Source organism: Ochotona princeps, chromosome 20, assembly GCF_030435755.1.
Source record: "Ochotona princeps isolate mOchPri1 chromosome 20, mOchPri1.hap1, whole genome shotgun sequence".
Classification (NCBI taxonomy): domain Eukaryota; kingdom Metazoa; phylum Chordata; class Mammalia; order Lagomorpha; family Ochotonidae; genus Ochotona; species Ochotona princeps.
In genome coordinates, this window is record NC_080851.1 from 33,935,424 (window position 1) to 33,963,290 (window position 27,867).

The following is a 27,867-nucleotide window of genomic DNA, read 5'->3' on the forward strand; positions in this document are numbered from 1 at the left end:
ACCAAACACTTCCATGAGGCAGATTAGGAAATCTTGCTGTTTTACAAGAAACCAGCTTGTTGGTAAAAGAACATTTACTCAGAACTGCACCATGTGCTTTTTCCTGAACCTAAAAAGTTGTGGAAGCCCAGTGTCATTGTACAGCAGGACAAGCCACTGCCATGGTGCCCGTTCAGGTCCTGCTCATTCTTTCAATCCATTTCCCTTGTAATACAGTAAGGCAAGCAGCAGAAGATGCCCCAGAGACGGGGGTCCTGGCCACGCGCATGGAGACCCAGTTGGGAATCCAGGTTCCTTGGCTTTGACTGGCCACCCTGGTTGTTGCAGCCACTTAGCGAGTGAAACAGCAGATTGAAGATCTCTTTGTGTGTCTCTGTAACTGCCTTTCAAGTAAATAAGCTTAAAAAATTTTGTGGAGGGGGAACATTTTGTGTACACTTTCTTCCTACATGATTTTAGGGGAAAAGAAAGAAGGTTGAAAGGCAGGGCAACAGAAAGGGAGGGAAGGAGAGAGAGATAGAGAGAGAGAGAGAGAGAGAGAAAGAGGGAGGGAGAGAGAGACAGACAGACAACAGATGGATGGAGATCTATAGAAACCTGTCTTACATATATTGGTTTTCTTACAAAATGGTTACAACAAGCGAGCAGTGGGCCTGGCCAAGGCTGGGAATTTCCTGGGTCTCCCACCTGGATGGCAGGGACCTGGGTGCTTGCGCCACCTGGTGCTGCCTTCCCAGGTGCATTCTCAACAAGGTGGAGATGTGAACTGTAATATAGGATGCTGAGGTCATAGATGGTGGCTTAACGCGCTTTACCTCAGAGCTGGCCCCGAGATACGTAGTGGAATTTGATCACATATAACCAGATGCCTAAGTTGAAGGAAGAAAGTACGTAAGTAAACATTATTTTTTAAAACCTGGAGACTGAAGCTAAATGTGAAAGAAATAATCCCTTGTTAGTTGGGAGTATAAAGTGCTTAAAAATACGTTCTAGAATATTCCTGGTAAATCTTTTGGTGTCTTTCATAAATAATCATCACAGAAAAGGACTTCCATAACTTACCGAAGTGGAATTATATAAAATGTTTCCCTAAAGAAAAAGACTTACCTTCTATGAATTTAAACCTGAAAGTAATGCAGACTGATTAGGGATTCAGGAAAAAGGAATAAATATGCCCTTAGAAAAGTGAAGCATCCTTTTAAGATTGTTGTTATTTAGCATATCTAGTATTGTCAAGAAATAATGTGTCACAAATTTAAATATCAGAGGCATTAACATTGAAAGTTAGTACTTCGTGAAAACATTTCTTTGTAAGTCAGTTCTGAATTTGTAGCTTTCAATTTTCTGTTCATTATTAAATGTACAAAGCAATGACCTTGGGAAGATGGAGAAGATAATCATTTTGAGGCTTTTGTTTTGTTTTCTTCACCCATGCATTGGTTATTCAGTGGCACATTTTTCGATTTCATGGTGCTGTAATTTTTTTTTGTTTTAACTTCATACCTGTTGTTGATTTTGTTTCATGGCTTCTCTTTTAAGCGAATATATAGTGATGGCGTGATAGGGACTATCATGTTCAAGTGTGAAGATACAATGCAACATGTACTCCTGCTTCCAAATCCAAGATGGACTCCTTATGAAACTGTTGGGCATATCTAGACAGTGGGATGCTCTACTGTCTGTCATTGTACCAGCAATGTTAGGGCACACTTACATAACAGAATGATGGAATAATGACGGCTTATGGAGGACTATACTATTGTAATAATATGGGGAAAGTAGGTTAGGGGGTGGTAATCCCAAACTCTGGAATTGTACCATAAAATTCAAAATAAAAAAATAATAAAAAAACAGTAAATATAGCAGTTGCTCAAATTCAGTTCAGATGCAGAGTTCCTAAATAGCTGCAGTATGTAAGGAAAGTATAAGTATGGGCCCGGCGCAATAGCGTAGCAGTTAAGGTCCTCGCCTTGCATGCACCGGGATCCCTTATGGGCGCCGATTCTAATCCCGGTGGCCCCGCTTCCCATCCAGCTCCCTGCCTGTGGTCTGGGAAAGCAGTCGAGGACGCCCAAGACTTTGGGACCCTGCACCTGTGTGGGAGACTTGGAGGAGGCTCCTGGCTTCAGAATGGCTCAGCTCTAGCCGTTGTGGCCACTTGGGGAGTGAACCATTGGACGGAAGATCTTCCTCTCTATCTCTCCTCTCTGTGTATCTACCTTTCCAGTAAAAATAAATAAATATTAGAAAAGTGTAAATGCAATAAATGTTAAGAGATAGATGAAGGAAACAAATGTCAGTGTATGTTAATCATCTGTGTGAAAACGTGATTAAGTGGAATGACAAAGGTTTATTTAAAAAGATAATTGCTCTGTAGTCAGAGCTGAAAGGAAGCATAAAATTTTAATTGGAACACAAATGATTGTAGAGAATGAGAAGATATAGTCTGGAAAATGATGAGTATATTAGCATATTATTTATTTTAAAAATTTATTTAGAGTGGCAGAGTAACTGAAGAAGAAAGAAGTGGGGATATGTGTATGAAGTGTGAAAAATGGAAAGATGTTCTTGCCGGGGCTAGACCAGGCCAAAGCCAGGAGGCGAGAACCCCTCAGGGTCTCCCTTCTGGGTGACAGGGACTCAGGTGCTTGGGCTGTTAGCATCCCATCTCTCCAAGCACATTAGCAGGCAAGGACCTGGATCAGAAGAGGGGTACTTGGGACCTGCATGGGCTCTCTGATGGATGTGGGCCTTTTAAATAGTGGCATAAGTCACTGAGACATATTTTGGTTTTTGATTGTTTTGTTTTTAAGTCTGGAAAATGTTTACACACAAAGTATGAAGAATAATATGATAGACATTTATGTATCAGTGTTAATATTTACTTTAGTTACTTTGTTCCCTCCCTTAGAGTAATTATAATTCTAAGATTGGAGTGTATTCTTTGTTTTCATACTTTTAACACGTTTCATTGTCTCATGTGTCACATTTAAACTGAATGTCAGCATACTAAATGTATGCTTTGGCTTTTCCTGGTTGTTATTGTGGAGATGTGTCTGTGTCGCTGTAGGTGATTTTATCTTTCTAATTTTAACTGAAGGCTGTAATAGCTCATCTTTAGTTCTCATGTTTTATGTCCATGCATATCATTTCTTTCTTAGGAAGTTTACACTGTGCCATTGATTTGAAAGGACTATTCCATTAAATTTCTTCAAAAATTTTTTATTTAGGAAATCCTTGCACGAGGAGTTCTTCTTCCATTAATAAATCAACTCAGTGATCCTGATTATATTAATCAGTATGTCATATGGATGGTAAGTATAGCTCTGTTTTTGAAACGGTTTTTGAGATGTGAATAATATGTCTAAATGTAAAGATAAATATTCATAGGAAACTGTCAGGTAAAAGTGACATGCGCCTAGGTAGTGGTGTGAGGGGCTCCCGCTTAGCTAACTTAACCATGATGATTCATAAAGTCTGTATTTGAACCCCAGAAATCAGGTAAGAAATCTCAACACCCCAAGTTACTATGAAGCCAAGAAGGACGGTATTTAAATTAATAAGAAAAATTGTTTTCTTTTCTGTCAGCATCTCCCCCATCTGGCACAACTCACAGTTGAGATAAAACTTACAAAAGAGATAGGTGCAAAGTTTTCTTAATATTCGGATGTTTCAAAGCAGTGTCCAGCGTTTGCTTCTGTTCTGTTGTGGACTGCTAGTGGGGAACGGTTGTCCTTTGGAAACTCCGTAACTTACATTGAGTGAAGAGAACTAATAATACCACAGTTAAAGTCCTCTGGTCAGCAGGAAGCGTTCAGCTCCTTCCTTCTCCCTTGAGAGAGAAAGAAAAGAGTAGGACCTGTGTTGACGTTGTGGGATTCACAGGAGGTTCTTGTGCTGTTTCTGTCTTGTTGAATGGGAGCCCGAGGAAGCTAGCATACACAAGGTGCCTGAGGTCTGTGGAGGATGAAGCCGACTCAGCGGCTTGTGGCAGCGTCCGAACTTCTGCAGACAGACACCAGAGGGAGCCAGTAACTAAGCTTGTGAGAAGGAAACTAATTGAGAGATTAATTGTGAAAGGAGACCAGTCCAGAAACGACACATTCCTGTAGAAGGTGTGTGAGGTTCCCAGCCTCTGTAGCTAGGTTGACTAATGAACGTCTTCCCTGTATGAACTGCTCTGTAAATCTAGGAGGGGGGTCTTTTTTTTCAGATGCAGAAATTACAGCATTAAGTGGCCACAGGATGAAATGAGAACATAGCGAAAGTAAAAGAACTAAATAAATATTCAGGAACTACAGAGGCAGATCTGTGAATTCCTTCATGAAGAAGAGCTGAAAATGATCGAGGACCAGCATTGTGCAGTGGTTTAAGCCAACTGCGCATTTGATGCTAGAATCCCATATGCAAGTGTTAGAGTCCTGGGCATTTTACTGTCAATCGAATCCCCTGCTAATGCAGCAGGGAATATACTAGAAGATGTAGTACTTGGGCTTCTGCTACCTGTGTAGGAGACCTAGGCAGAATTTCTGGCTCTTAACTTTAATGTGGCTTAGACCTTGTTGTTACAGCCACTTGGGGAATAAACTGGCAGATTGAATCTCTATGTCTGTTGCTATGCCTTACAAATAATCTTACAAAAACAACACACACACACGCACACAAAGGTTCAAATTAATCCTCTTAAAGAAGTTCAGCATGATGAGAGGACACAGGTAAACAACCATGTTAGGAAAAATACTTGAACATAAATGAAAATACCAACAGAGAAGCCATGAAAATGGACTCAATTCTGTAGTTGAAGATTATAGTAATAGAATTCAGAAGTGTCTTAGAGGAGATTACCAGGACACTGGTAATCAGAGGAAAGGATGAACTTGAAGGCAAGTTGTTTAAAACTGTTGAGACAGGTACAGCTAAAAAAGAAAATGAAGAAAGCCAGACAGATGTACAGGATACCATAATGAAATCTGTACATGCGTGGTCAGACACTGTGAGAGAGGGGAATGGGCAGAGGGTTGTTTGAGGAAATAATAGCAGTTGAATTACTAAATGTAATAAAGGAAATGGGATCTGGGACTGTGGTGTAGTAAGTAAAGCTGCTTCCTTTGGCACTGGCACCCCGTGTAGATGCCAGTTCGAGTCCCTGCTACTCTGCTTCCAACCCATCTCACTGCTGATGTACCTAAGGAAGCAGCAGAAGGTGGACCAAGTGCTTGGATCCATACACTGACATGGGGAGAGCAGGAGAAGTTCCAGGGTTTGGGCCAGCCCAGCTTTGGCTGGTGTTGCCATTACTGCATTACACCAATGGATGCAAGACTTTTCTTTGTCTGTCCCTCTCTCTGTCTTACTCTATAACCCAGCATTTCAAATAAGCAAATAAATCTTTAAAAAACAATAAGAAAGAAAATGACATCTTAAGTTTGAGAAGCTTAGAAAGTTTCAGGTAGATAGAACCTGAAGAGACACTACTCAGAGGCATTACAGTCACAGGATCTAAGTCAATTGTGAGACACCCTGTTAAGCTGTTGCTTGAGGAGCCCCCAAACCATGTATGAGTACTGATTGGTGTTCTGCTACTCTGGCTTCCTGATCCACCTTCCTGTTCATTCTTTTGGGAGACAGAATGTTGGGATGGTACCTGAACTCTTGACACATGAGGGACCCTTATAGATTCCCTGGCTCCTGGCTTCAACCTGGTCCTGGCGTGGCTGTTGGGTGACATTTGTGAGATTGGATCAACGGATGGAAACTCTCTCCCTCTCCCTTGCCTTTCCAGGAGATGAGAATAAATTATAAAAAGAAAACAAGTCAAAAAGAATCTTCAGAGCAGCAAGAGGAAAACAGATCATCACTTATAAGCACTTGTAGGATTATCAACAGAATTTTCAGCAAAAATCTTCTAAGAGTAGAAATAAACATCATCCCAGATCCGTTCAAGCTGAGGAAGTTCACTAACACTGGGAGGCCGTAAAGTTAAAACAGAGGAGGGTAGATACTAGCTGCATGAGGACATATGGAAAACTCTGATAAAAGTAAACATGTTGAAGCACATAATCCTGTAGTACTATAGTGATGGTATATAAATCAGCTTTTTAAAAATATATATACATGTTGAAGGACATAGAGAGAAAATTCTTTATCTACTCATTCATTTCCATTTACTACTCATTTATCTACTCATTCATTTCCTCAGTACTCAGGGTTGGGCCAGACTGAAGCTAGGAGGAACCTAGAACTCAGACTAGATCTGGCATGTAAGTGGCAAGGACTCAACCTCAGGCACCGTCACTGCCTCCTCCCAGGGCACATTAGCAGGGAACTGGAATTAGAAGCGAAACTGGGACTTAAACCCAGGCAGGCATTCCAAAGGCATCTTTTAACCATGATGCCAAATGCCTGCCCCAAAGCCAAGCTAAAAATGGATAACAGATGGAATAGACATTTGTTCAAGGTAGTTTTAAAATGTCCAGCAGTTACATGACACACTGTTCAGTATCTGTAATCATTATGGAAGTGTAAATCAAGGCTGCTTGATCTTATTACCTTTTAATGGTCACTGTATGAAAAAAAAAACCAGAAAATTACAAGTGTTGGCATGAGTGTGCAAAAATTTAAGCCTTCACATAGTAATTGTGGGGATATAAAATGGTCATTTTGTAGATTCCAAATTTTTCTTGAGCCATTTGAAACATATGAAGAGTTTTTCAGTTTCCTTGTTAGAATTCATTATTTTGACTTGCTAAGACAACACACTTCATTGATTTTTTTTCTTCAACTCTTAAGGTCTTATTCTTTTTTGCTGCTGAGCTATGCCAGGTCTCTATCCTCTCACCTCTTATTCTCCTGATGATTCTCACCCAGATTTGTGGAATTAAGTGTCATTTTTATGTCGATAACTTTTTAGCACTCCTTGTTTGGTCCTCCTTCCTGAGTGGTTGTCCTTGCTGTGCCTAGTCACTCTGCCTTCCGTCGGATTTGTGATGGGATCACCCACTTCACATGGCCAGCACTGAGTCCTGGTAGTCTGCCCTTCCTGCGAAACAGTCCTGTCCTGCTCCACATTGTCTCCATCCTGTTAAGGTTAATTTTGCTTTGGTTGTTCAGACCAGAAGTCTTGATGTAGTCCTTCTTTTCATTTCCTGTTCGTATCTGATTTGACAGTGAATTTGAACACTTGTTACCAAAAACACTTGCTTGAAAAGCACCTTCCAAAGCACTTTTTATTGCCACCTCCTTGCTTCTGGGCACCAGATCCTTTTTCACCTTCTCTTGATTGTGCCCTTACTTTGTTTTACTACAACAGCTCAGTGTTTCTTCAGATTTCCCAACAGTGAATCTTGCTGTTTTGTTTAACCCTCCTGATAAGGAGCATGAGCCCCTCTCTACTACAAGGCTCCCCCTCATTGCTGCTGACCTCAGCTGCTTCTATGCCCACCCTTGACTTCATTGTAGCCGCCTGATGCTCTGAGCATACCCTTGTATCTTCCAGCTCACTCTCTACTTTGATTGCCGTTAGTGAGCTCTTAGAATGTAGGTGTCCTGAGCAAAGAACAATGCTTGTAGCAAATGAACTCTCCTCCCATCTAGTGTTTTTTTTTTTTTAACTTGATTTTCAGATCCGTGATTCTAATTGCAACTATGAGGCCTTTATGAACATTATTAAATTGAGTGACAACATTGGAGAGCTGGAAGCAGTCAGGGATAAGGCAGCAGAAGAATTACAGTATCTTAGATCGCTGGATACAGCTGGTGATGGTAAGTAAGTGAAAGAACATTTTGTTTAAGAAAATGTTGATTGTGCCTTCAAGCAAAACTTTAATTTACCTAGGTGTCATTTTATGCTGTTGTTTCTTTGCTTCAGTAACTCTTCCCTGTTAACACAAACATTATTTTCTGAATGTGAGTGATTATTCCAGTTATCTCTGAAGAAAAGGAATTGTCTTGCGTTGTTATTAAATAATACTGTACTCTTTCACTGCATGAAGTAATTGCACTATTAATTGGTTATTGTTACAAAAATTTTAAGTGCATGTTCAAACAGTTTCATAACCAACTACCGCTTGGAGCTAAACACCATTTTGTTTATTTCTAGATATCAACACTATCAAAAATCAGATAAATAGCTTATTATTTGTAAAGAAAGTATGTGATTCAAGAATACAGCGATTGCAGTCAGGCAAAGTAAGTAAAACACTTTTGAATTTACATTTCAGTTATAAATATTTCCTAGTAATTAGAATGCTAGCAGTTCAGTGCTCTAATAATGACTTTAGAAAAGTTTGCTAGTATGCAGTGTTACGTGGTAAGTGTGCGTTAGATGAACAACATTGCCTCAAAAATGCTTGCTGAAGATCTTATTTGTGATTTAACTGATGATTTACTCATTGATTCAAAACCTGACACTGAATATTTGAGCACTATTTTAGAAGGACTAAAACTCTTTATGGAGCTGGCATTTTAGCTACACATTCTGAAATCTTAAATTCAAGGAAAAGCTACCAAGTGAAGTTACTGTGTATCATTTTACTTTTGTGGTGAAATGCTTGAAGTCACACTGCTTCATAAAAGAATAAAATTTTATTTGGTATCAAAATTCTTCCAAAAAGCAGGAATGCTAGCGTGGATAAGTTTCTACCCTGTTTCCATCTTCTCATGGGAATGCAGGAGTCTGTCTCTGCCTACGAAGGCAGGTGGCTCTGTGTGTCCTCGTCCTCCTTAGAAAGCCGCTTGGATTCAGTCATGGAGCTCTCCTCCAGTGACCTTATTCAGTCACATTTTGGAAGTCTATTTCTGATCACCGTGGTCAGATGAAGTTCTGCTCTCTTAATTTCAGTAACGTAAGACTCAGGGGATTAAAACCTCTGCTTAAATTCTAGATCATCTTACTCAAACCACAGCAGTTACCAAAAAGAACAAGTATAGAAAGAAGCTACTCATCCCTTAATGTTAAGACTTAAGTGTTGGCTTTAGGAGGAGTACAGAACTCTGCTGGAGAAGCAGAGTAAGTGGCTGGTTAGAGTGAACAAAACCCTGCGAGTATGAGAAACCAAGTGTAGAAGTTACCGGAAGACAGAGCTTGCTTGAGTGTGCCCACGGATAACTCTGAGCAAGATGAAGACTGAGAATGGACCACTGGAGTCACACCATGACAGTTATTGCTGCTCTGATGATAGGAGTTTTGGCTGAGATTGGAAAGAGGGTGAGAGAATATGAATTAGAAACAGTGACGATAAATAACTGGAAGGATTTACGGTAAAGGAGTGCTAAGGTAGAAATAAACATGTGCTCATACCTTGGCTTTTAGTGTGGTTACCATTTTTGCTCGGATTTTCTGTTTTATTAATTTATCTCTCTGGTCTTAACATTGATCATGCATGTAAGGGATAGAAGGTATTTTTTGAAATAGTTTAGCTTCCTGTGTGAGTATTAGAACTTTCTGAAGTATCACTTAGGATTACGTGTGTCAGCACATACCATTCATGAGCTTTAAAAGGTTCACAGGAAATGTGTCATTGATGGATTTAAAACTTTTTTACATGAAAAGACATGTATTTTTAATTTTCATTTCCCAAGAACCTTTGGAAGCTCCCTTTATATGTATGTGCTTCAGTTAACTGGTTTATATGGACATGCAGTTTAGAAGAGAAGAATGATATCTTTTGCTCTCCTCACCATTCTCCCCCTCGTTTTACAATATTATAGTCCTTCAGCAACAATCACAAGTCCATCCTTCTGCTATTTCACTGTGTCCTAACATTGAAGGCACAGACCGTGGTCCAGAGTGCAGCCTTCTATTGTCAAGATACATTGAACAGTTTCATTGGGAGTCTTCCTTTTATTTGGGAGTAGATCAAGCTTTACTACAATCAGCTAAAATCGAGCAATGTTTTCCTTTTGAAAATAACCCCAGAATCCCTACAGGTTTGTAGGATTTTTTTTTTATACGATTTAAAAAAACATTGATTTGGAAGGTTGCATATTTATTTTTTTGTAAGGTAGAGTCATGGTGAGAAGAAGAGACAGACACGTCTTTCATTTGCTGAATCGCTCTCCAGATGGCTGCTATGAGGAGGACTGTGCTAGATGGAAGCCAGGAGCTTGGAACACCATCCAGGTCTCCCACATATTTTGCAGCAGCCCAAGTGGTGCCATCTTCTGCTGTTTTCCTAGGTGCAGAAGCAGAGCTCTGGAAGGGACAGGGGAGCAGCCAGCACTTGAATCAGTTCTCCCATATGGAGTGTTTATATGGCATTTGGTTTAACTGGCTATACCACATAGGGGCCCCAGATTACCAGTTTTGTCATGCTGAGTTACCTGAAATCTTAAAAGACAACTTTTTTCATGTTACAAATAAAGTTACTGAATACACTCCCCCTTTATCTGTGGGGCTCTCGCTGGGCAGAAGAAAGGGGAGACAGCGTCAAGTGGAGGGATTAGTAGAAATCCTGTGCCATCCTGTTCATGCCAGACATTTAAAGTCAGTTTTCTAATACTGTCTAGTACTTTCAGATTCTCTCCCATTTTCTCCATGTGTGGCGTATGCTTCATCAGGTTGCCTATCCAATTTGCAGTCAAGCTGCTTGTCTTTTCTTGTGGTTATTATTGATGTTGGTTTTCACATGTACAGTTGTGAGATGTAGCTTTGGGACTGTAGAGAAGCTAATGGAAAGGACAGCAAAATTTGAAGACAAAAACTCCTTTGCAGCTATGTGACTCTAGGCAGCCTTTCTCATTTGTTTCTCCTTGTCTGTTAGAGTAGAGGGTGTGTATCCAGTAGGTGTGGCCGTCACAGTGCTTGACACGCAGGTGCCCTGTATGTGTGGGTTCCCTTAATCCTTTTGTTTGTTCTTTTTTTTTTTTTGGTAGGTAGGTAAATGCTGGCCTTGAAGAAGATGTATGATTATGTAGAATTTGATTGATTGCTTAGTAGTTTGTAAAGAATTGCATTTCCTTTAGTTAGTACAGTTTTTACTTAGGATTAAGCTAGATCTTTCCTAACAGGTAAAGGCTGTGACTCACACTTGAACTTGTGGAAATTTACTTACTCTTGGATGTGGTCAACGCTTGAGATACGTCCTTCTTACTTTAACACTGTGAAATGTTTACTTTCATTTGAAATGTGTAGGATAGAGTATAGCTCCAATGTGATGCTTTATATGTAGTTTATGTAGGGAGACATTAATGCTTACACTAATGCAAATATATGTTTGTTGAGTGATTGTTAACAAAGAATTTGTTATATTGGGAAACAACATACATGAGAAGAGAAAAACTTAACATTTTTATTCTAATTTAATTTATTCTATTTAAATTTTTAACGTAAGTGACTGAATAAAATATTACCTGTATTTACTCTTTTGTGTAGGAAATAAATACTGTGAAACTTGCAGCAAATTTTGGGAAGCTTTGCACAGTCCCCTTGGACAGCATTCTTGTAGATAATGTTGCACTACAATTTTTTATGGGTAAGTAAATTCATTTTACTTAGAGAAAACAGCCAATGAAAATTTTTGTTTGTTTTTTAATTTGTGGTAAAGTCCATATAGCATGTACTTTAATATCTTATCTAATGATTAGTGTTCAGTTCCGTGTCAGTAACTACATTTTCAGTTTGTTCATCTGTATCACTTCTAATCTCCGGAACTGCTTTGTACAACTGAAGCTACATACCTTTCAGCTCCCTGCTCCATCTTCCCCTCACAGTTGGGCAGCTTGTTTTCAAACATTTCCTATTTTATGATTAACATTACTTACATTGTTGACAGGGAAGCATGCCCATGTGTGCCTCAAATTAGAGTGGAGGATTGAGATATGGAGGAAGTGGGTGGGATAAATGCTTCAGCTTGTTTTTCTCCTGGGACCAGAGGGATGGGGAAGGGGGATGGAGCTGATCCTTGCTGTAAAACTGCATCAGCACTTGGGGTGGGGTGCAGTCATTTGATGACATCGTAGAGACCCTGGTGTGAGGAAGAGTGTTCCAAGAGTGTCGTTTGAGTAGTTTGGTAGTTCTCAGGGTTGAGAAACTTTTCCAAAGTCTGTTGGCTGGTCAAGTGCAACTTAGTACATCCAGTAAGTTTGGCCAGGAGAGTGGTTCAGCCTGTTCTGCTTTCTGTTCTCTGCCGAGGTGCTCGATGTCCTCTTTCGGCCCAGATGGGCTGGCTATCATTTCCCCTGTGTACACGTGGGCATGCTGTCCACTGCATGGGCGTTGGTAACTGAGGAGGTCCCATTCTGATGCCTGCACTCCAAGGTTGGACCACATATGATATTCCCTGTGGCTGGGGTTTGAGTCCAGCAGTCTAGTTGGGGAGTCCCACAAGAAACCTCTTAGGGGACCTCAGATTCAGCTGTGTGTGCAGCTAGTACAGTTCAGATTGGTCTGTCACCTGCATTGAACCAACACACATGCTGATAGATGTAGTTACCTGATCAGTTCTGTCCCCAACTCTGTCTTTCCATGAATCAACAGGTACTGTGGCCTAGCCCAGCCTAGACTGCCATAGGTCCAGTTCTCATGCACACCAGCAAGTGCCACAGCCTGGTTGGGGTGACCCCTGTAACACCCAAGAGGCATGCCTCCAGCCCTGTATTTAGCACATGTGGGCATGTGCTGTGGCTTGGAGCAGCCTGTGTTACATACCAGACATGGCTAACACGTTTTAACTGGAGTTGCCACCTTGTCCAGACTGGCCCACCCCCAGCTCTGGCTTTCATGTTCAGTAGTGGGAGTAGCAGCCTAGCAGGGGAGTGCCCACAGTTCTTCTAGGCTCACTTTCAGCCCTGGATTTTATAGTTACCAACGGTACTGTGGTTGAACCTGACATGACTTGCACCCAGTCCTAGCACTTGCCAGCAGGTGCAGTGGCCTAGCCCAGTCTGACTTGTCCAAAGCTTGAGTCCACGTGCAGGCTATCAGGTGCTGTGTGACTCTGCCTAGCCTGACCTACCCCAGTCCCAGCTCTGAGCTTCATCATTGGAAGCAGTGGCCTAGTATGCTTGTCCTCAAAATTTTCCTGTGAGGCCTGCTCTCAGCGCTGGGTCTTAATTGTGCCAGCAGATGCTGCGACCCAGTCTGATACAACCCTTTTCCCATGTTGGCATTTTCTGGCAGGTGCTGAATGGGAAGTGGGTCCACTGGGATTAGAACCAGCACCTATATGGGATCCCAGTGCGTTCAAGGCGAGAACTTTAACCGCTATGCTATCACACTGGGCCCATTATTCATATTTTTAATAATCATCTTACTGTATTTCACATCTGCTGTTGTTTTTACATTCCTACCTACAGCGAAAAAGAGTTCCTATTTTTTCTAAACCTCCTAGAACTTGGTATTTTCTGTGTTTTTGTTGTTATTAGTTATTAACTTAATGTGTATAGAATAGTGTGGTGGTATCTCATAATTTTGATTTCCATATCCTTGGTGACAAAGGAGAAAGGGAGAAAGAAAGATCTTCCATCCTCCGCTTTACTCCCAGGTAGCCAGGAGAGGCAAGGCTGCAGTCAGGAGCTCTGACCTCAGTTTAGACGTTCCAGTGGTGGCAGGTGCCATTGTTTACTGCATCCCAGCGTGCACGTTAGTAAAAGCTAGAATTCAAAGCAGAGTAGCCAGGGCACAAAACTAGTCACAGAAAGCGGATGTGTGTCCTAAGCAGCACCACCCTATTCTTTCGGGTGTTTCCAAAACTAGCATGACAAATGTTTGTTAAGAGCAACTATTGTTTTTCATGAGGTAGTTTATTTCTGATGAAACTTGATGCAAAATTTACTAAAGGTTTTATCATGAAAGTGCAGTTTAAATTTTCTAAATGTACTGGGTTGTACTTTGGTGTCCTAGAGGAATAGTGTTTAGCTTTTACTAAATTTATGTTAATGCTTTTTCCTTCAAGGATTTAAATGTCCTGGATGTGGTATTTCAAGTACCTTGATTGTTACTTCATTTTATTTGCTTGTTTGTTTGTTTGTTTAGGTTCATTTGGGAGATAGAGATGGAGAGAGAGAGTTTCCATCTTCTGATTTGTTCCCCAAAATGCATGAAATGGTGAGAGCTGGGCTGGAGGCAGCAGCTGACCAGCAGGAGCTTGGGCTCTCAGTGCTGCCCGCTAGAGTCAGCCTTAGGGGGAAGCTGGAGCCTCCTGGCACTCAGCTAAGTGTGCAGTCCGGTTCCTAAAGTGCTTAGTCCTACTTCTTTACTGCAGCTACAGGGACCATGAATTGTTGACATTAACAACTGCGTTGTTTTTATCTTTTGGGTAGATTACATGCAGCAAACTGGAGGTCAGGCACATCTTTTCTTCTGGATGACAGTGGAGGGATACCGGGTTACAGCCCAGCAACAGTTAGAGGTGTTATTAAGTCGTCAAAGGGATGGAAAACATCAAACCAAGCAAACCAAAGGTCTTCTAAGAGCAGCAGCTGTTGGGATTTATGAACAGTATTTATCAGAAAAGGTGAGGATTTTGATTTCTGTACTCTTATCTTCTTTGGTGCTGTCATGTATTATTTTTGTAGGGTTGGCAAAAAATTAATCAGGCGTGGCTACTTCACATTGTCTCATTCAGTCCTGGTAAATAAACAGTCCTGAAAAATAAACAGAAAAACAAATACAGATAAAATTTGAGAACAAAACTGTTAGGATTGGCCCAGTGCTTGAGATGTCCCTGTAACAGCTTGTCCCATTGTCAGAAGCCTGTGTGCGAGTCCCGGCTTGCTTCTGTCCCAGTGCTCTGTGCATGCGCGACCTGGGAGACAGCAGGTCTTGACGGTTCAGATACTTGGATCCTTGCTGGAAACAAGTGGGAGAAAAGAGATCACCAGACTTCCTCCTGAGAGGAAGGGGAGACATCATCATGACCCTATTGAAGAGGAATTTTAGTAAATAGCATGAACACATTCATGAAAATAAATTAAGCAGGGTAGCTGAAGTGGACATATTTCTAGGAAGCTACAAATTGTAAAGCTCACCGAAGGAGACATTTAAAAATCCAATTTAATAAGTTAAAAAAATTAATACTTGGAAATCTTTTTGTGTACTTTCACTGATGTTTCTGTCAACTCTTTGAGGAAGTAATGGTATTTCGCAGATTGTTGAGAAAGCAGAAGAGACAGGACAGAGGTCCTGTGGCATCTTGTGCCATGAGGCCAGTGTTACCCTGATAAGAAAGCCAAAAGAACTACCTGAGAAACTACACACCAACATCCCTCATGAATGGAGATGAAACATCCTCAGGATCCCAGGTTATTGGCTCCGTAGAGCTAAAATGGCTATCAAATTACTCTTATTGGCATAAAAATTTTATTTGAATCTTATTTATTTAGTTTACTTGAAAGAAACAGGGAGAGAGAGAGATCTGTCTGTTTGCTCACTCCCTAAATGGCCACAGTGCCTCAAGCTGAGCTGATCTGAACATGGGAGCCAGGAGCTTCTTCCGGATCTCTCACGTGGGTGCAGGAGCCCAGAATCTTGGCCTCTGTTCTGCTGCTTTCCCAGGCAGTTAGCAGAGAGCTGGTTCAGAAGTGAGGCGGCTGGCACACAAGCCACTGCCCATGGGAATGTAAATGCTGCAGGTGGAAAATCAGCCTACTGTGCTGCTTTCCACCCCTACCTCACTTTTAAAAATTTATTCACTTTTTCTTTAAAAGAGTTAAGGAGAGAAAGGGAGGCAGAGACAGAGAAAAATTAATTTGAATTTTAGACATGAATTCAATCTATTAAAGTGGTATTAAAACTTTTTCTTTATGAAATATATATATATTCACAAGAGTGCCTAGTTTTAAGACTATGTAACAAACACATTGATACGTACAATCCAAGTTTTTATGTGCTTTGAAGTTTACATCACTTGTTCTTACCTATCGTGTTCACCTGCTACATTACTTAGAACTTTCTGAATTTGAAGATAATTTACTTGATTTCCCACACACGTTGCCTAACTTTTTCTCTACTGTTTGTGTTAATGGTATGAAACTATGTTTATTGGGATTTGAAAATCCCCATTACATTGAAATAAATAGATTTTGATCCATATCCATGTGGAAGACACAAATGGAATCCAAGATCCGGCTTTGACCTCACCCGCTTGTCATCGAGCCATTTGTGACAGTCCCTTTCTCTCTGTCACTCTGCCTTTCAAATAAATAACAAGTGGATAAAAGTAAACAAATATGAAAATCTTACTTTCAAACTGACCTGTGTTTTCATTTTCTGGAACCTTTGGTGAGCTTAGAATATAAATGAAAGGCACAACCAATGAACATTATTAATTTTTATCATACTGAATTTTCTTATTATATCAGAGAAGCCAGCTCCCCACATACAGCACATGAATACCTCCTCTACCCCATGTAAAAGGAGGCAAGAACAAAATCTGTGTGGGTTGGCTAACAGGAATGATAAACGTATATACCCTGTTTACTTCTTCCCCACCTTTTCTTGTTTGTTTTGTTTTGTTTTCCCTCCTTGCCTAATTTCTTTCTGTTGCTTTGATATTTTGCTGAAAATAGTGAAATTAAGCTGTGTGTTTTGTTACTCTCTGTAAGTTACCGTCTCTCTGGTACTCATTTACTGTCTAGAGCCTGAGTTAGATTCAGAAGCTGCCTGAGCCAAAGCTGTTGCCATGCCCTGAAGCTGGCATTCGGAAAACAAATTTAGGCTTATTGTAGTCTGTTAAAGGCATTCAAAAGAATCTTCTAGTATGAAGTAAGAAGTCATGTGGCAGTCGAATACGTCTAGTGCATTAGATACTAAAGAGTAATTAGTTCTTGATCTTGTTTTCTGTATTACATGTTTTATGTTAGATATTTTTGGTACTTAATCTTAAATTGCCTTATGTAACATTAGCTGCATTTAGATGGAGTAAAATTTGGTGTAAATCCGTTGTATGCTGGTCACCTCTGTGACATGTGATGAGAACTCGTTTTGCATTGTTACTCCTACCATCCAGTGTTAACACTATTTCCAATACTAACATTATTGCTACTGTGATTTTTCTGTCTGATAGGCATCTCCAAGAGTTACTGTGGATGACTATTTAGTTGCAAAATTAGCAGATACTTTGAATCATGAAGATCCAACCCCTGAAATCTTTGATGACATTCAAAGAAAGGTACTGTGTACAGCATTTATCCTTGTATCTTCTCAGAAAAAAAGTGTGTTTTTCTGTCAGTATAGTTTTTTCCAGCAAGTTAAAGCATTAAAAAATAGAATATGAACTAAAAAATATAAATTATGACCATAATACTTCTCAATTCAGTTTTGTAGGGCAATAGTTTATATTTATGTAACTGACTAGTGAGGAAGATCCTTCTGTTATTTTATTTGAATCTGACCAAAATCAGATATTCTAGTATTAAAATTTGGTAAATTAATATGAGTAACATGGCCTTTCATTCATTTTAGAATGAGCATTGAGCCTTTCATGTATGAATATTTTTAAAAACACATGGAAAAGTAAAATTTATTTTGGCATAATTTTTTTTGAAATCCGTGTGTTATTTTTTTTGCTAGTGTGTGTTTCTGTGTACTTAAAAAAAAACATTGTACTTGTTTCATAGAAAACACTGCTTTGTACGTGTGTAAAGCCTGTCATGTGATTTGTGTTGACAGTAGGATTCTCTTTAGTATAGTTTAGATAATAGAGAAATCAGAAATAACCATTAGCTCTGCATGTTATCACTGCTGACAGTGAGTATAATATGGCAAGACCTCAGGATAGCTTTTGGTGAAATGTTATTTAACATTTGTTATGGTTATTAAAAATCACCATAATGTGTGTATTAATTATTGAATGTCTTGATTTATTTCCACAAGGTGTATGAATTGATGCTACGAGATGAAAGATTCTACCCTTCCTTCAGACAGAATGCATTATATGTACGCATGCTAGCAGAACTGGACATGTTGAAAGATCCTAGTTTCCGAGGATCCGATGATGGGGATGGAGGTAAGCTGGCACAGTTTTAGGTTTAGATGCACGTGCTTCCTTGCAAAGATTTATCTAATTATTTATTTGAAAAGTGGAGTTAGAGAGGAAGGGGGTTGAGGGAATATTTCATCTGCTGGTTTAGTCCAAAAATGGCTGCAGTGGCTTGGGCTGAGCTAGGCTGAAGGCCGAAACTTAGATCTCTGTCTTGGTCTCACACATAGCTTAGCTGCCAGGGGCCCAAGTACCTGAGCCATCTTTGCTTTTCGAGGCCTATTAATGGAGAACTAGATGAAAAGTGTAGTATCCAGGACTCCAGATGGTACTCATGTGGGGTGTCAGAGGCAGAGGCTTGACCTACCGCAGCACATTGCAAGCTGCTGTAAGTGTATGTAGTTTTGTCTGTGGGGTTGGGTCTTCAGCCTACTGGTTAAGACATGGTGAGGATATCAGTGTCCCAAGTTAGAACACTGTGTTCCACGTATAGCTCTATGCTTCACTGACTTTACTGAATGGCCACAGTCACGAATTCCTCGGTAATTTAGATTTTTGCCAACCAGCTCTGAGTCCTGGGTTGAGTTCTTAGCTTCTGAGTCTTGTCTAGCCCAGCTCAGTCCATTCCATCCCCAGCCCTTGTGGGTATTTGGGGAGTGGACCAGTTAATGGCATTTCTGTCTCTCTCTTCATCTCAAGACAGATAGATAGGTGCAATATATCTGGAACCCCAATTGCTTAGATACACAAGAAAATCCTGAGAAAAATATTTTTTGTGACATTCTTTAATACCAATTTTAAAATTGGTTTCCTAGTTGCTTTTTAAATGTACTTATAAATTATTAGGAATTTTCTGGTCTCTTGGTTATTTATTGAATAATGTGGGATTCAGTGTTGTGCCAGATCTACCAAGTAAACTTGATAGATATATTTAAAATCAATCTATTTATCTCTCTCACTGAACTAAATTATTTGGGATCAGTTAATCCATTGAGACAGAAACAGTAGTGCTGCTGTTCCCCAACGGGCTTCACCCTGTGGTCTCTTCTGACTGCAAAGGCTCTTCAATAGGAGACTATGAACATGTGTCCTTTGCTCTTCTACACATGAATGTCTTTTTGTTCTTGGTCAACTGTCAAATTCATGTCTGTTTTCACGGAAATACCTGGCTTACGCAAAACCAGGAGACTTAAGTGACCAGATGTTGGAAGTATACCATAGTTTTTCTTTACTTTTTTTATATTGCGTTGGCTTGGGTTTTTTTTCCCTTCTCAGCATTTGAACTTTAAATAAAATAACAGTTTCAAATGTTTTTTACCGTGTACTAAGTTGAATTTCCTCTTACAGAATCTTTTAATGGGTCTCCTACAAGAAGCATAAATTTGGTGAGTATTACAGGTACTTTCATTGTTGTAGTGACTTGAAATAATGTTAAAGATGAAGCTATGCCAAGCGGCATAGGTAGGCAAATAACACACCCAGAGCTCCTCCACTTACGTTTCTGAAGAAATGTATGGTTAGCATCTAAGACATTTTGGAGCTAAAATTTAATGATTTTATTTCATTTTTACTTTGAGAATTGGGTTGAGTTCGCACCTGCATAAATATGATCACATTTCATAAAGAAATTGTTTATCTATTTCCAGCGTTTGTTGTGGTTAGCTGGCACTTTTATTGTGTGGTTGGCAGTAAAATGTGACAAATAAATGTTCACCTTAGAATCAATTCGTCTCTTCTTATTTTTTGGTGACAACCATGTAACTAGTAAGGATAGCTAAAATGTTTTAGATGTTTTTATATTCCACACTAAAAAAATCAGTTCATTCTAAAAAGGACTTTTTCAGCTTAGAAACCCTATAGCCACTACACTGTATGGTTTGAGATGTGAGAATGACCTGTCTTCGGCATATAAACTGTCACTAGTGTTGCAAAAATTTAGATTCAAATATAAAATAATGTACATTCTATTATGTCATATATCAAACTTTGCCATTGAGTGAGTAACTTATTTCCTATAATTCTGTTAGGAAGAAATATCAAGAGCTCTATAATAGTTTTCAATGCTTGATTTTTGAAAACTGGCTTATGTTTTCTGTGCTTGCTTGAAACAGTCGTTACAATAGGTAACATAAATTTGATGGTTATTTCATTTCTGTCATTCTCATGCAAATAATATTAAAAGGCCGTGCTGTTTCTGTCAAGTTATTTTATTGTTGGTACCGCAAGTATTTCTTTAAGAAGCACGTGCTGATTCTTTTCATAATATTTTCACTCACATTGTTTCTTGTCAGAAATATTAAGTTATTTTTAACACCATTTTGCCACTGGGAAAAGTGAAATGCAAAAAGGAGTTATTGGTGCAATAAAGTCTAAATCTTGGAATAGACCTCAGTTAATTTAAGGGTTCTTGATTTGACCTCAGAAGTTTTATGGATTATTTATACGGAATTACGACCTTTTGCGTCTCTCAGCACTGCTTAGTAAATGCTTTATTGACTTTGTCCTTAGGAAGCAGTTGCCTTAATTTAAATGGTCTTATGTCGGTTGGAAGGGTACAAAACTCATTTCAGTGTTTGTTTATTATTTGTTTCTCCCAGTGTACAACGAAGGGGCTCATTTAGTTCCAATGTTTTTGAAGTGTGAGATATATCTGAATTTTGTAATGCCTATGTGTTGAGGGTCCCCAAGACCATTCCAGCATAAGTACTTTGCTGAAAACCCATAGGACTCGGCATCATTCTGCTCCCAGCTAGGATGTTGTACAGTGAGGGGGAAGCAGCATCAGCACAGGGTATAAGGCTCAGGCTTCCCATGACCTCTGTGAGGGCAGTCCCCCAGATGTGCTCGCTTCCTGCACCATGAGCCCTGTGGCTGTGGCTGGTGCCCCTGGAGTGACTTGCAGGGATTTTGTGGTAGGCGGATGACAGAGCTCTCGCTCGGTGCAGCACTTGCCAGAGCTCAGGACTGTCAGAAGCAAGGCGGATGTTCAACATGAATCATGTTGTTTATACAAACCTGAACCTCAGTGTGCAGCTCTGGTCAGCTAGACTGTGGTGGGGGGCCTCCCTACTTCTGACTGTCCAATGCCAGCCTGGGATACCCTGCAGGTGGGTTATTTCTGGGAAGTTTCAGGCCACGTGTCCACTGTTGTGCCTTCTTCCTGAGCTTTTGTTCATGCTGTGTATGTGGGTTCAGGCACATGCAAAATGATTTTTATGTTTAGATCCAGAGTCTCTGGTTGGACAGATTTTTGTTTATGAAGTTATTTTTTGTAAGTTAATTATTTAAACTTTGTTGACAGTGTATGAATTATTCTCATTTAGTAATTCCTGTTTTACATGTCTTATTAAGTTTTGTATAACCCTGTATTATAAAAGTACTATCTTCATTTTATAAATAAGGAATGTAAATAAACTAGTAAAATGCTTTCTAAAGTGAACACAAGTTAGCTGGTTCTAGTATATTTTAACATAACTTGAGAACATATTTGCTTACTTCTTGCCATGGATTGAATATAACTGGTAAAAGCAGTAAGTTACTTGAAGATTAGCAGTGAAGAGAGAAGCGTTACGTATTGAATTGGTCCCTTTTCTTAGTATAATTTAGCTTTTGTTTATTCTGTTAGGATATGAGGAGGGTTAGTGTGTGGGGGTGAGGGAAGGAGCGTGTGATGGGGGATGGACGTGAATGCAGAGGAGCAGTGCATCTGGGATGCAGACTTGGTCCACACTTGTTCTCATATGCTGACACGTGCTGTCCCCGGCTCTTCCCCAGTCTCTAGATGACCTTTCCAGCGTGTCTTCGGATGACTCGACCCAGCTGCACGCTTACATTTCAGACACTGGTAAGAGACTGTGCTGCAGACACTGCTTCACAGCCAGGAGGGTTCCCTAGCTGATTTTCTGCAATGATTTTACAGGTCGTATTTTTTGTTTCATAATCACATTTTCAGTTATTTTTTTTCTACAGCATTTTCTTTATTCGAGTTTGTGATGCTACCTTTTTCTAATGTCACTGTCAGCATTTTAAAATTCTTATATTCTGTTTTGTCACCTAATATTCTTTGAATCCAATCTTCTCTTTAGACCTGAGTCTGGTTGATAATATGCTAAAATCTTACTGAAATATGTCCAAGCTGAGTAGTTTTTGTTGTTGTTGGTACGTGCAGCCTCAGACTAGAGAACTGGGGGTAAAGGAAGCCTCTTTCCAGGCGTGTGCAGAAGACGGAGAAATGTTTGAACGGTATAGGAAACGTGTAAGTTCATGAACTGTCAGCATCAGTGAGCTGAGAAACAAGAACTTGGTTCCCTCACTGCCACTGAGTTGTTATTTCTAGTAAATAGTTCTTGTAAATGTGGGACAAAGGTGGTTTTTATTTGTGACAGCTCATTATACTCAGAGTGTGTTTATTTGCTATATTAGGTACTGACGTCTTCACATTCTGAGCTATATACCAGAATTCAATTTCATACTGAAATTTTAGGTACTAAAAGCAAATTTTATAGGATACATGTAGTTTAAAAATATAGTAATTTGCAGGCGTGGGGTGATGGCATAGCAGCTAAAGTCCTCGCCTTGAACGCACCAAGATTCCATATGGGCACCGGTTGCAATACTGGCGACTCCGCTTCCCATCCAGCTCCCTGCCTGTGGCCTGGGAAAGCAGTCGAGGATGGCCCAAAGCCTTGGGACCCTGCACCCATGTAGGAGACCTGGAGGAAGTTCTTGGCTCCAGGTTTTAGACTGGCTCAGCACCAGCTGTTGCGGTCACTTGGGGAATGAATCGTTGGATGGAAGATCTTTCCCTCTGTCTCTTCTCATTTCTGTATACCTGACTTTCCATAAAAGTAAATAAATCTTTAAGAAATGTATATATTAGTTTGCACCTTAATCTTTTTGTTTATTTTTGTTTGTTTATTTATGGGCTAAAGCCCCATTTTGTAGTCTGCTTTCAGCCAGATTCCAGGAGAACTTAATCATAATTGCTGACTCGCTTTTTCCTTTATCTTTCTAAATGGTTTTTATGTAGATTATTCTGCTTTTTTTTTGGTAAGATTTTAAAATTTTCATTTGGGGGGCAGAGTTACAGAAAGAAAGGGTGAGGGGAAGAAAGAAAGCAAGTAAGACAGATAGAAGGTTCTTGCATCGCTGATTCCCTCCCCAGAAAGCTGTGGTGACTGGGGCTGAGCTGATCCAAAGCCAGGAACTAGATTTTTTTTCCAGGTCTCCCATGTAGGTGCAGGGGCAAAGGACTTGAGCCATCTTATGCTCTCTTTCAGGCCATAAGCAGGTCTCCGGGTCGGAAGTGGAGGAGCTGGGACATGAACCAGTGCCCATAAGGGAAGTGTGCACTGCAGGGGGAGGTTTAGCCTACTACAGCGCAGCTCCTGCCTTGTTAGTTAGTGATAACCTTATTATAAAGTTAGAGTTCTTGCTGCTTTTCCACCTGGTTTTCCCATGTAATTGTCATTTTTTTCCTTCACATTTTTAAAAATACTTTTGCAATTCCTGTTTTTTTTTTTTTTTTTTTGCTTTTCTTCCAAATATGAGGAAATCTTTGATAAAATGCAAATAGTATTTGTAAAAAGTTTTTGGAGATCTCAGATTTTTTCATCACATGATAGACACTCATGTTGACCTTTATGTTTCTTGGGGGTTATGGCTTTCTGTTTGCTACTTTCTCAAAATGTATTAGCTTCTGCAGATATATGAAAGCACAGTGCTAGGTCCTTTCAGTAATGTTCTGTCTGGCAAACTATACAGAACTGGAAAAGCATCATTTGGAAGTGGCTAACAATGCAACTTTCAGACCGAATAGCTTGAGTTCGAACTATTGAACTCGTCCAAGTTCCTTCCCTGTACCTCAGTTTTTTCATTTATAAATTGAAGTAATGATGTTAATACTTAAGGCATGGTTTTTAAAATTTCAATACAAATTTTGTACAGGATGATTAGCTGTCAATAATTTTACACATTAGTTATCGTATATTGCGTGTTTGGTCAATTAGTGTTTTATCAGTTGAGCGCTAGATTGATTCTCTTTGATTGTGGGTCCGTTGTCCTTAGCATGTCTGTTGCAGGACAGAAGAGGTTACAGCCTAGAGCAGTACTCCTCAGAGGTCACACACTCCTGCAAATGCTGCTTGCTTCCTTGAGAAACCTGCTTTTAACAATATGAGCTAAATTCAACACTGGTTAGTGGTGAGATTAGTCTACATTCTGTTGTTTCCTTGCCTACCTCTGCATTAATGCAGATGGCTTACACAGCACTTGCTATGAGAAGAATTAGCCTTATGAAAACAAAATGTGCTGGCTCTGTCACTGTCTTCCCTAAACCAACATCTCTGATCTTCATGGTCTTCTTTCAAAATCAGATGATCTCCATGTCTTCTGAGTTTCTTGAATAATGGTCTCATTATTCGCCCTGTTGTTCATGTACCCTGGGTGACTGCTGCCTGTCCATTTGTTCTTTCTTCGAATCCGTTTTAATATTACTTTCTTACCGTCTTTTCTTTTCCTTGCTGTTTCCATTGTTCTTATTAACTTGTGATTGGTTTTGGTAAGCTGCCTAATTGGCTTCTGCTGTTTTACTTTCCCAACTCTGTCTTGGGTGTAACCAAGTGAAGCCATTCGCTTGTTGCCATGCCAACTTGGTTGTGAAATGCTGGTTTTCTTGTTGAAAAGAGTTGTGCTGCTTCATCTACAGAGATCTGAGGGAAAGATGATTTTAAGAAGCCACGGGTGACAAGGAGTACCACCTGTGTGGGTGCCTTTGTAAAGAGCGAGAGTCTTCAGTCTTGTCATAGCAAAAGCACTGATAGTTGGTGACGAGGGAGAGAGATAACTTGGAGTATAAAGTATAAATAATGGGAAAAATTTGGGAGAGGCTTTTGCTCATGTACTGCTGTCAGTGCAGATGTCTAAATTTATATGTTAAAGTAATGTACTAAGAAGCCATATTTTTGCTGGCTTTTTTAGATCTCTAAAACCTAGCTTTTTTGGGTTACGGTTATTCATCAGTATAGTCTGTTGTTAGATGCCCAATTTTAGATTTTTGTTAACTTCGAAGTCTGCACTGTTACGGGGAATCCTGCCTTCCACACAGAAAATATAAAAATAGCCAAAGGAGAAAATCTAAAGAAACCATGAGGAAAAACAAACTCAGGGAAGTAAAGAAATATTGAAGACAAGGGGCCTATAGTAGCGTAATGATTACTGCTTTTTTTTTTTTTTTTTTTTTTTTTTTTTTTTTTTTAATTTCTGTTTATTTGAGGTGTGGGGTAGAGCAAATGAGAATTGCTGAGACTGAATAAACAGTAGCTCTCATCCACTTGCTGTCTCCTCAAATGCCTGTGTGGACCATGCATCAGGGCAAGGACCAAAGCTGGGTGCTAGGAGCGTGCTTCAGCTCTCCCATGTGTGGGTGCCAGTGACCCAAGCACTTGAACCATTACCTGGTGCCTCCCAGAGTCTCCAGCAGCAGGAAGCTTATCGGGAGTGACAGCTTGGGGTTGAATCCCGGGCCCTTCAGTGAGGAATGCGGTGTCCAAGTGCCATCTCCACTGCTAGACCAGGCGGCCACTCGTGTGCGGGCTGGCTTGCCCGTGTTCTTGCTCTGAGGTTGAGAAGAAACAGGATAAGCCAAGACCTTTTAACCAAATGTGTTTGATCTAAAATTTGTTGAATCCACAAATGGGAATCCTACAGATACTAGGGCCAAGTTCTTTCTGAACCTAACAAACTAGCAGTTGTAGTGGTGACACTGCTCAGTGTGAATGCTTCCCCATGTCGGGTACTCAGAATTCCCAAAGGAGAAACAAGATCTTTTGGAATCAAACCTATAGAAATGAGTTCAGGGCCCAGTACAGTAGCCTGGTGGCTAAATCCCCGCCTTGCAAGCATTAGGATCCCATATGGGCACCAGTTCATGTCCTGGATGCTCCACTTCCCATCCAGCTGCCTGCCTGTAGCCTGGGAAAGCAGTTGAGGATGGGCCAAAGCCCTGGAACCCTGTACGTAGAAGAAACTCCTGGCTCCTGGCTTTGGATTAGCTCAGCTCCAGCCATTGTAGCTGCGTGGGGTGTGAACCAGCAGATAGAAGATCTTTTTCCTATTTCTCTCCTTCTCTCTGTAAAATCTGCCTTTCCAATAAAAATAAATCTTTTTAAAAAAGTGAGTTAAAAGCCACAGGAAGAAATAGGAGCCACAATAAGGGAGATTCCACAGAATAAGTTAATAAAATGGTTTACATCCTAAAAACTCAGCAATCTTTGGATTTTCAAAATGTGTTAAAATATTCAGAGATAAATCCTGAGGCAAGACTGAACAAATAGAAATAGCTTAGTAAAATTTTGGAAATCAGAATATGTAGTGTTTGAAATTAAGGCAGAAGAGTGGATTAAGAAATAGACCAGAAACAGCTGGAGGAGACTCAGTAATCGCTGCAGACCTAACTTAGTGCAGGACTGAGCATGGAGTTAGAGCTAACTTAGTACGGGACCGAGCATGGAGTTAGAGCTAACTTAGTGCAGGACCAAGCATGGTGTTAGACCTAACTTAGCGCAGGACTGAGCATGGAGTTAGAGCTAACTCAGTGCAGGACCAAGCATGGCGTTAGAGCTAACTTAGTACGGGACCGAGCGTGGAGTTAGAGCTAACTTAGTGCATGACCGAGCGTGGAGTTAGAGCTAACTTAGTGCAGGACTGAGCGTGGAGTTAGAGTTAACTTAGTGCAGGACCGAGGATGGAGTTAGAGCTAACTTAGTGCGGGACTGAGCGTGGAGTTAGAGCTAACTTAGTGCGGGACCGAGCATGGAGTTAGAGCTAACTTAGGGCAGGACCAAGCATGGAGTTAGAGCTAACTTAGTGCAGGACCGAGCATGGAGCTAGAGCTAACTTAGTGCAGGACCGAGCATGGAGTTAGAGCTAACTTAGGGCAGGACCGAGGATGGAGTTAGAGCTAACTTAGTGCGGGACCGAGCGTGGAGTTAGAGCTAACTTAGTGCGGGACCGAGCATGGAGTTAGAGCTAACTTAGGGCAGGACCAAGCATGGAGTTAGAGCTAACTTAGGGCAGGACCAAGCATGGAGTTAGAGCTAACTTAGTGCAGGACCGAACATGGAGTTAGAGCTAACTTAGGGCAGGACCGAGCATGGAGTTAGAAGAAGCAAGTCTGCCGAGTTAAGAAAAGCGACATTGCACAAGTCCTCTGTTTGTTTGCTTTTTCTTTTATTCTAATTTTTTAACAGATACAATATAGCTCCTATGTATTGTTTGAAGAATATTATGATACTCTTTCCCTTTATTCTTTCTTTCCTTCTCTCTTGCATTTTTGAGATAATGTTCTTATTTTACATTACACTCAAATGGCTTAATGCTTCACCAGATAAGAAAACTAACAAGTAAAAAGCAAAAAGACCTTCATTTAGCAGGAATTTTAGCCAAGAGTTGTGAAGATGAACATTCCACCCATATGCAGTAAATTTTAAAGTAATTGATAGGTCATTAAAACTGTAGTAGCATAACATGCATAGATGCACTATATATGTTATATATTAAATATGTACCAATATGTTTATGTATTATATACATATTTTATAAATGTGTAACAGTAATATATTACATGTTGTGCAGTATATATAATACAATACATATATGTAATATATTTATATAGTGCATATACTTTATACATAAAACCTATGTACATAATAAAATGTTATATGCTTATTATATATATAATATTTATATAATGCATTGGTAAGTATTACACATAACAGTCACTGCATTTCCTATGTTATTCATTACATATACATGTATAAAGGAGATAAATGTACAAACTTACAGTTTGATATCCCTTTCTTAAGTTAGTACAGAGAAGGAGTGTATTCTGATTTGAAAGATGGTCCGACCTAGTAGCAATGTTTCAAATTAGCAGGAAAATATCGTTTTA

General features: G+C 40.0%; 1 protein-coding gene across 6 annotated transcripts in view; it reads left to right on the forward strand.

Annotated features, from left to right (window-relative positions):
* Window positions 1–27,867, forward strand: part of SNX13 (sorting nexin 13) — a 106,494-nt gene that overhangs the window by 58,571 nt on the left and 20,056 nt on the right. For all 6 annotated transcript variants that reach the window (XM_058678320.1, XM_036493665.2, XM_004582465.4 and 3 more), the window contains 9 exons: window positions 3,231–3,314; window positions 7,623–7,761; window positions 8,099–8,187; window positions 11,372–11,471; window positions 14,260–14,453; window positions 17,004–17,108; window positions 17,813–17,945; window positions 19,266–19,303; window positions 21,693–21,762. In XM_058678320.1, the coding sequence (XP_058534303.1) occupies window positions 3,231–3,314; window positions 7,623–7,761; window positions 8,099–8,187; window positions 11,372–11,471; window positions 14,260–14,453; window positions 17,004–17,108; window positions 17,813–17,945; window positions 19,266–19,303; window positions 21,693–21,762 (952 nt within the window). The remainder of the gene's footprint in view (window positions 1–3,230; window positions 3,315–7,622; window positions 7,762–8,098; window positions 8,188–11,371; window positions 11,472–14,259; window positions 14,454–17,003; window positions 17,109–17,812; window positions 17,946–19,265; window positions 19,304–21,692; window positions 21,763–27,867) is intronic.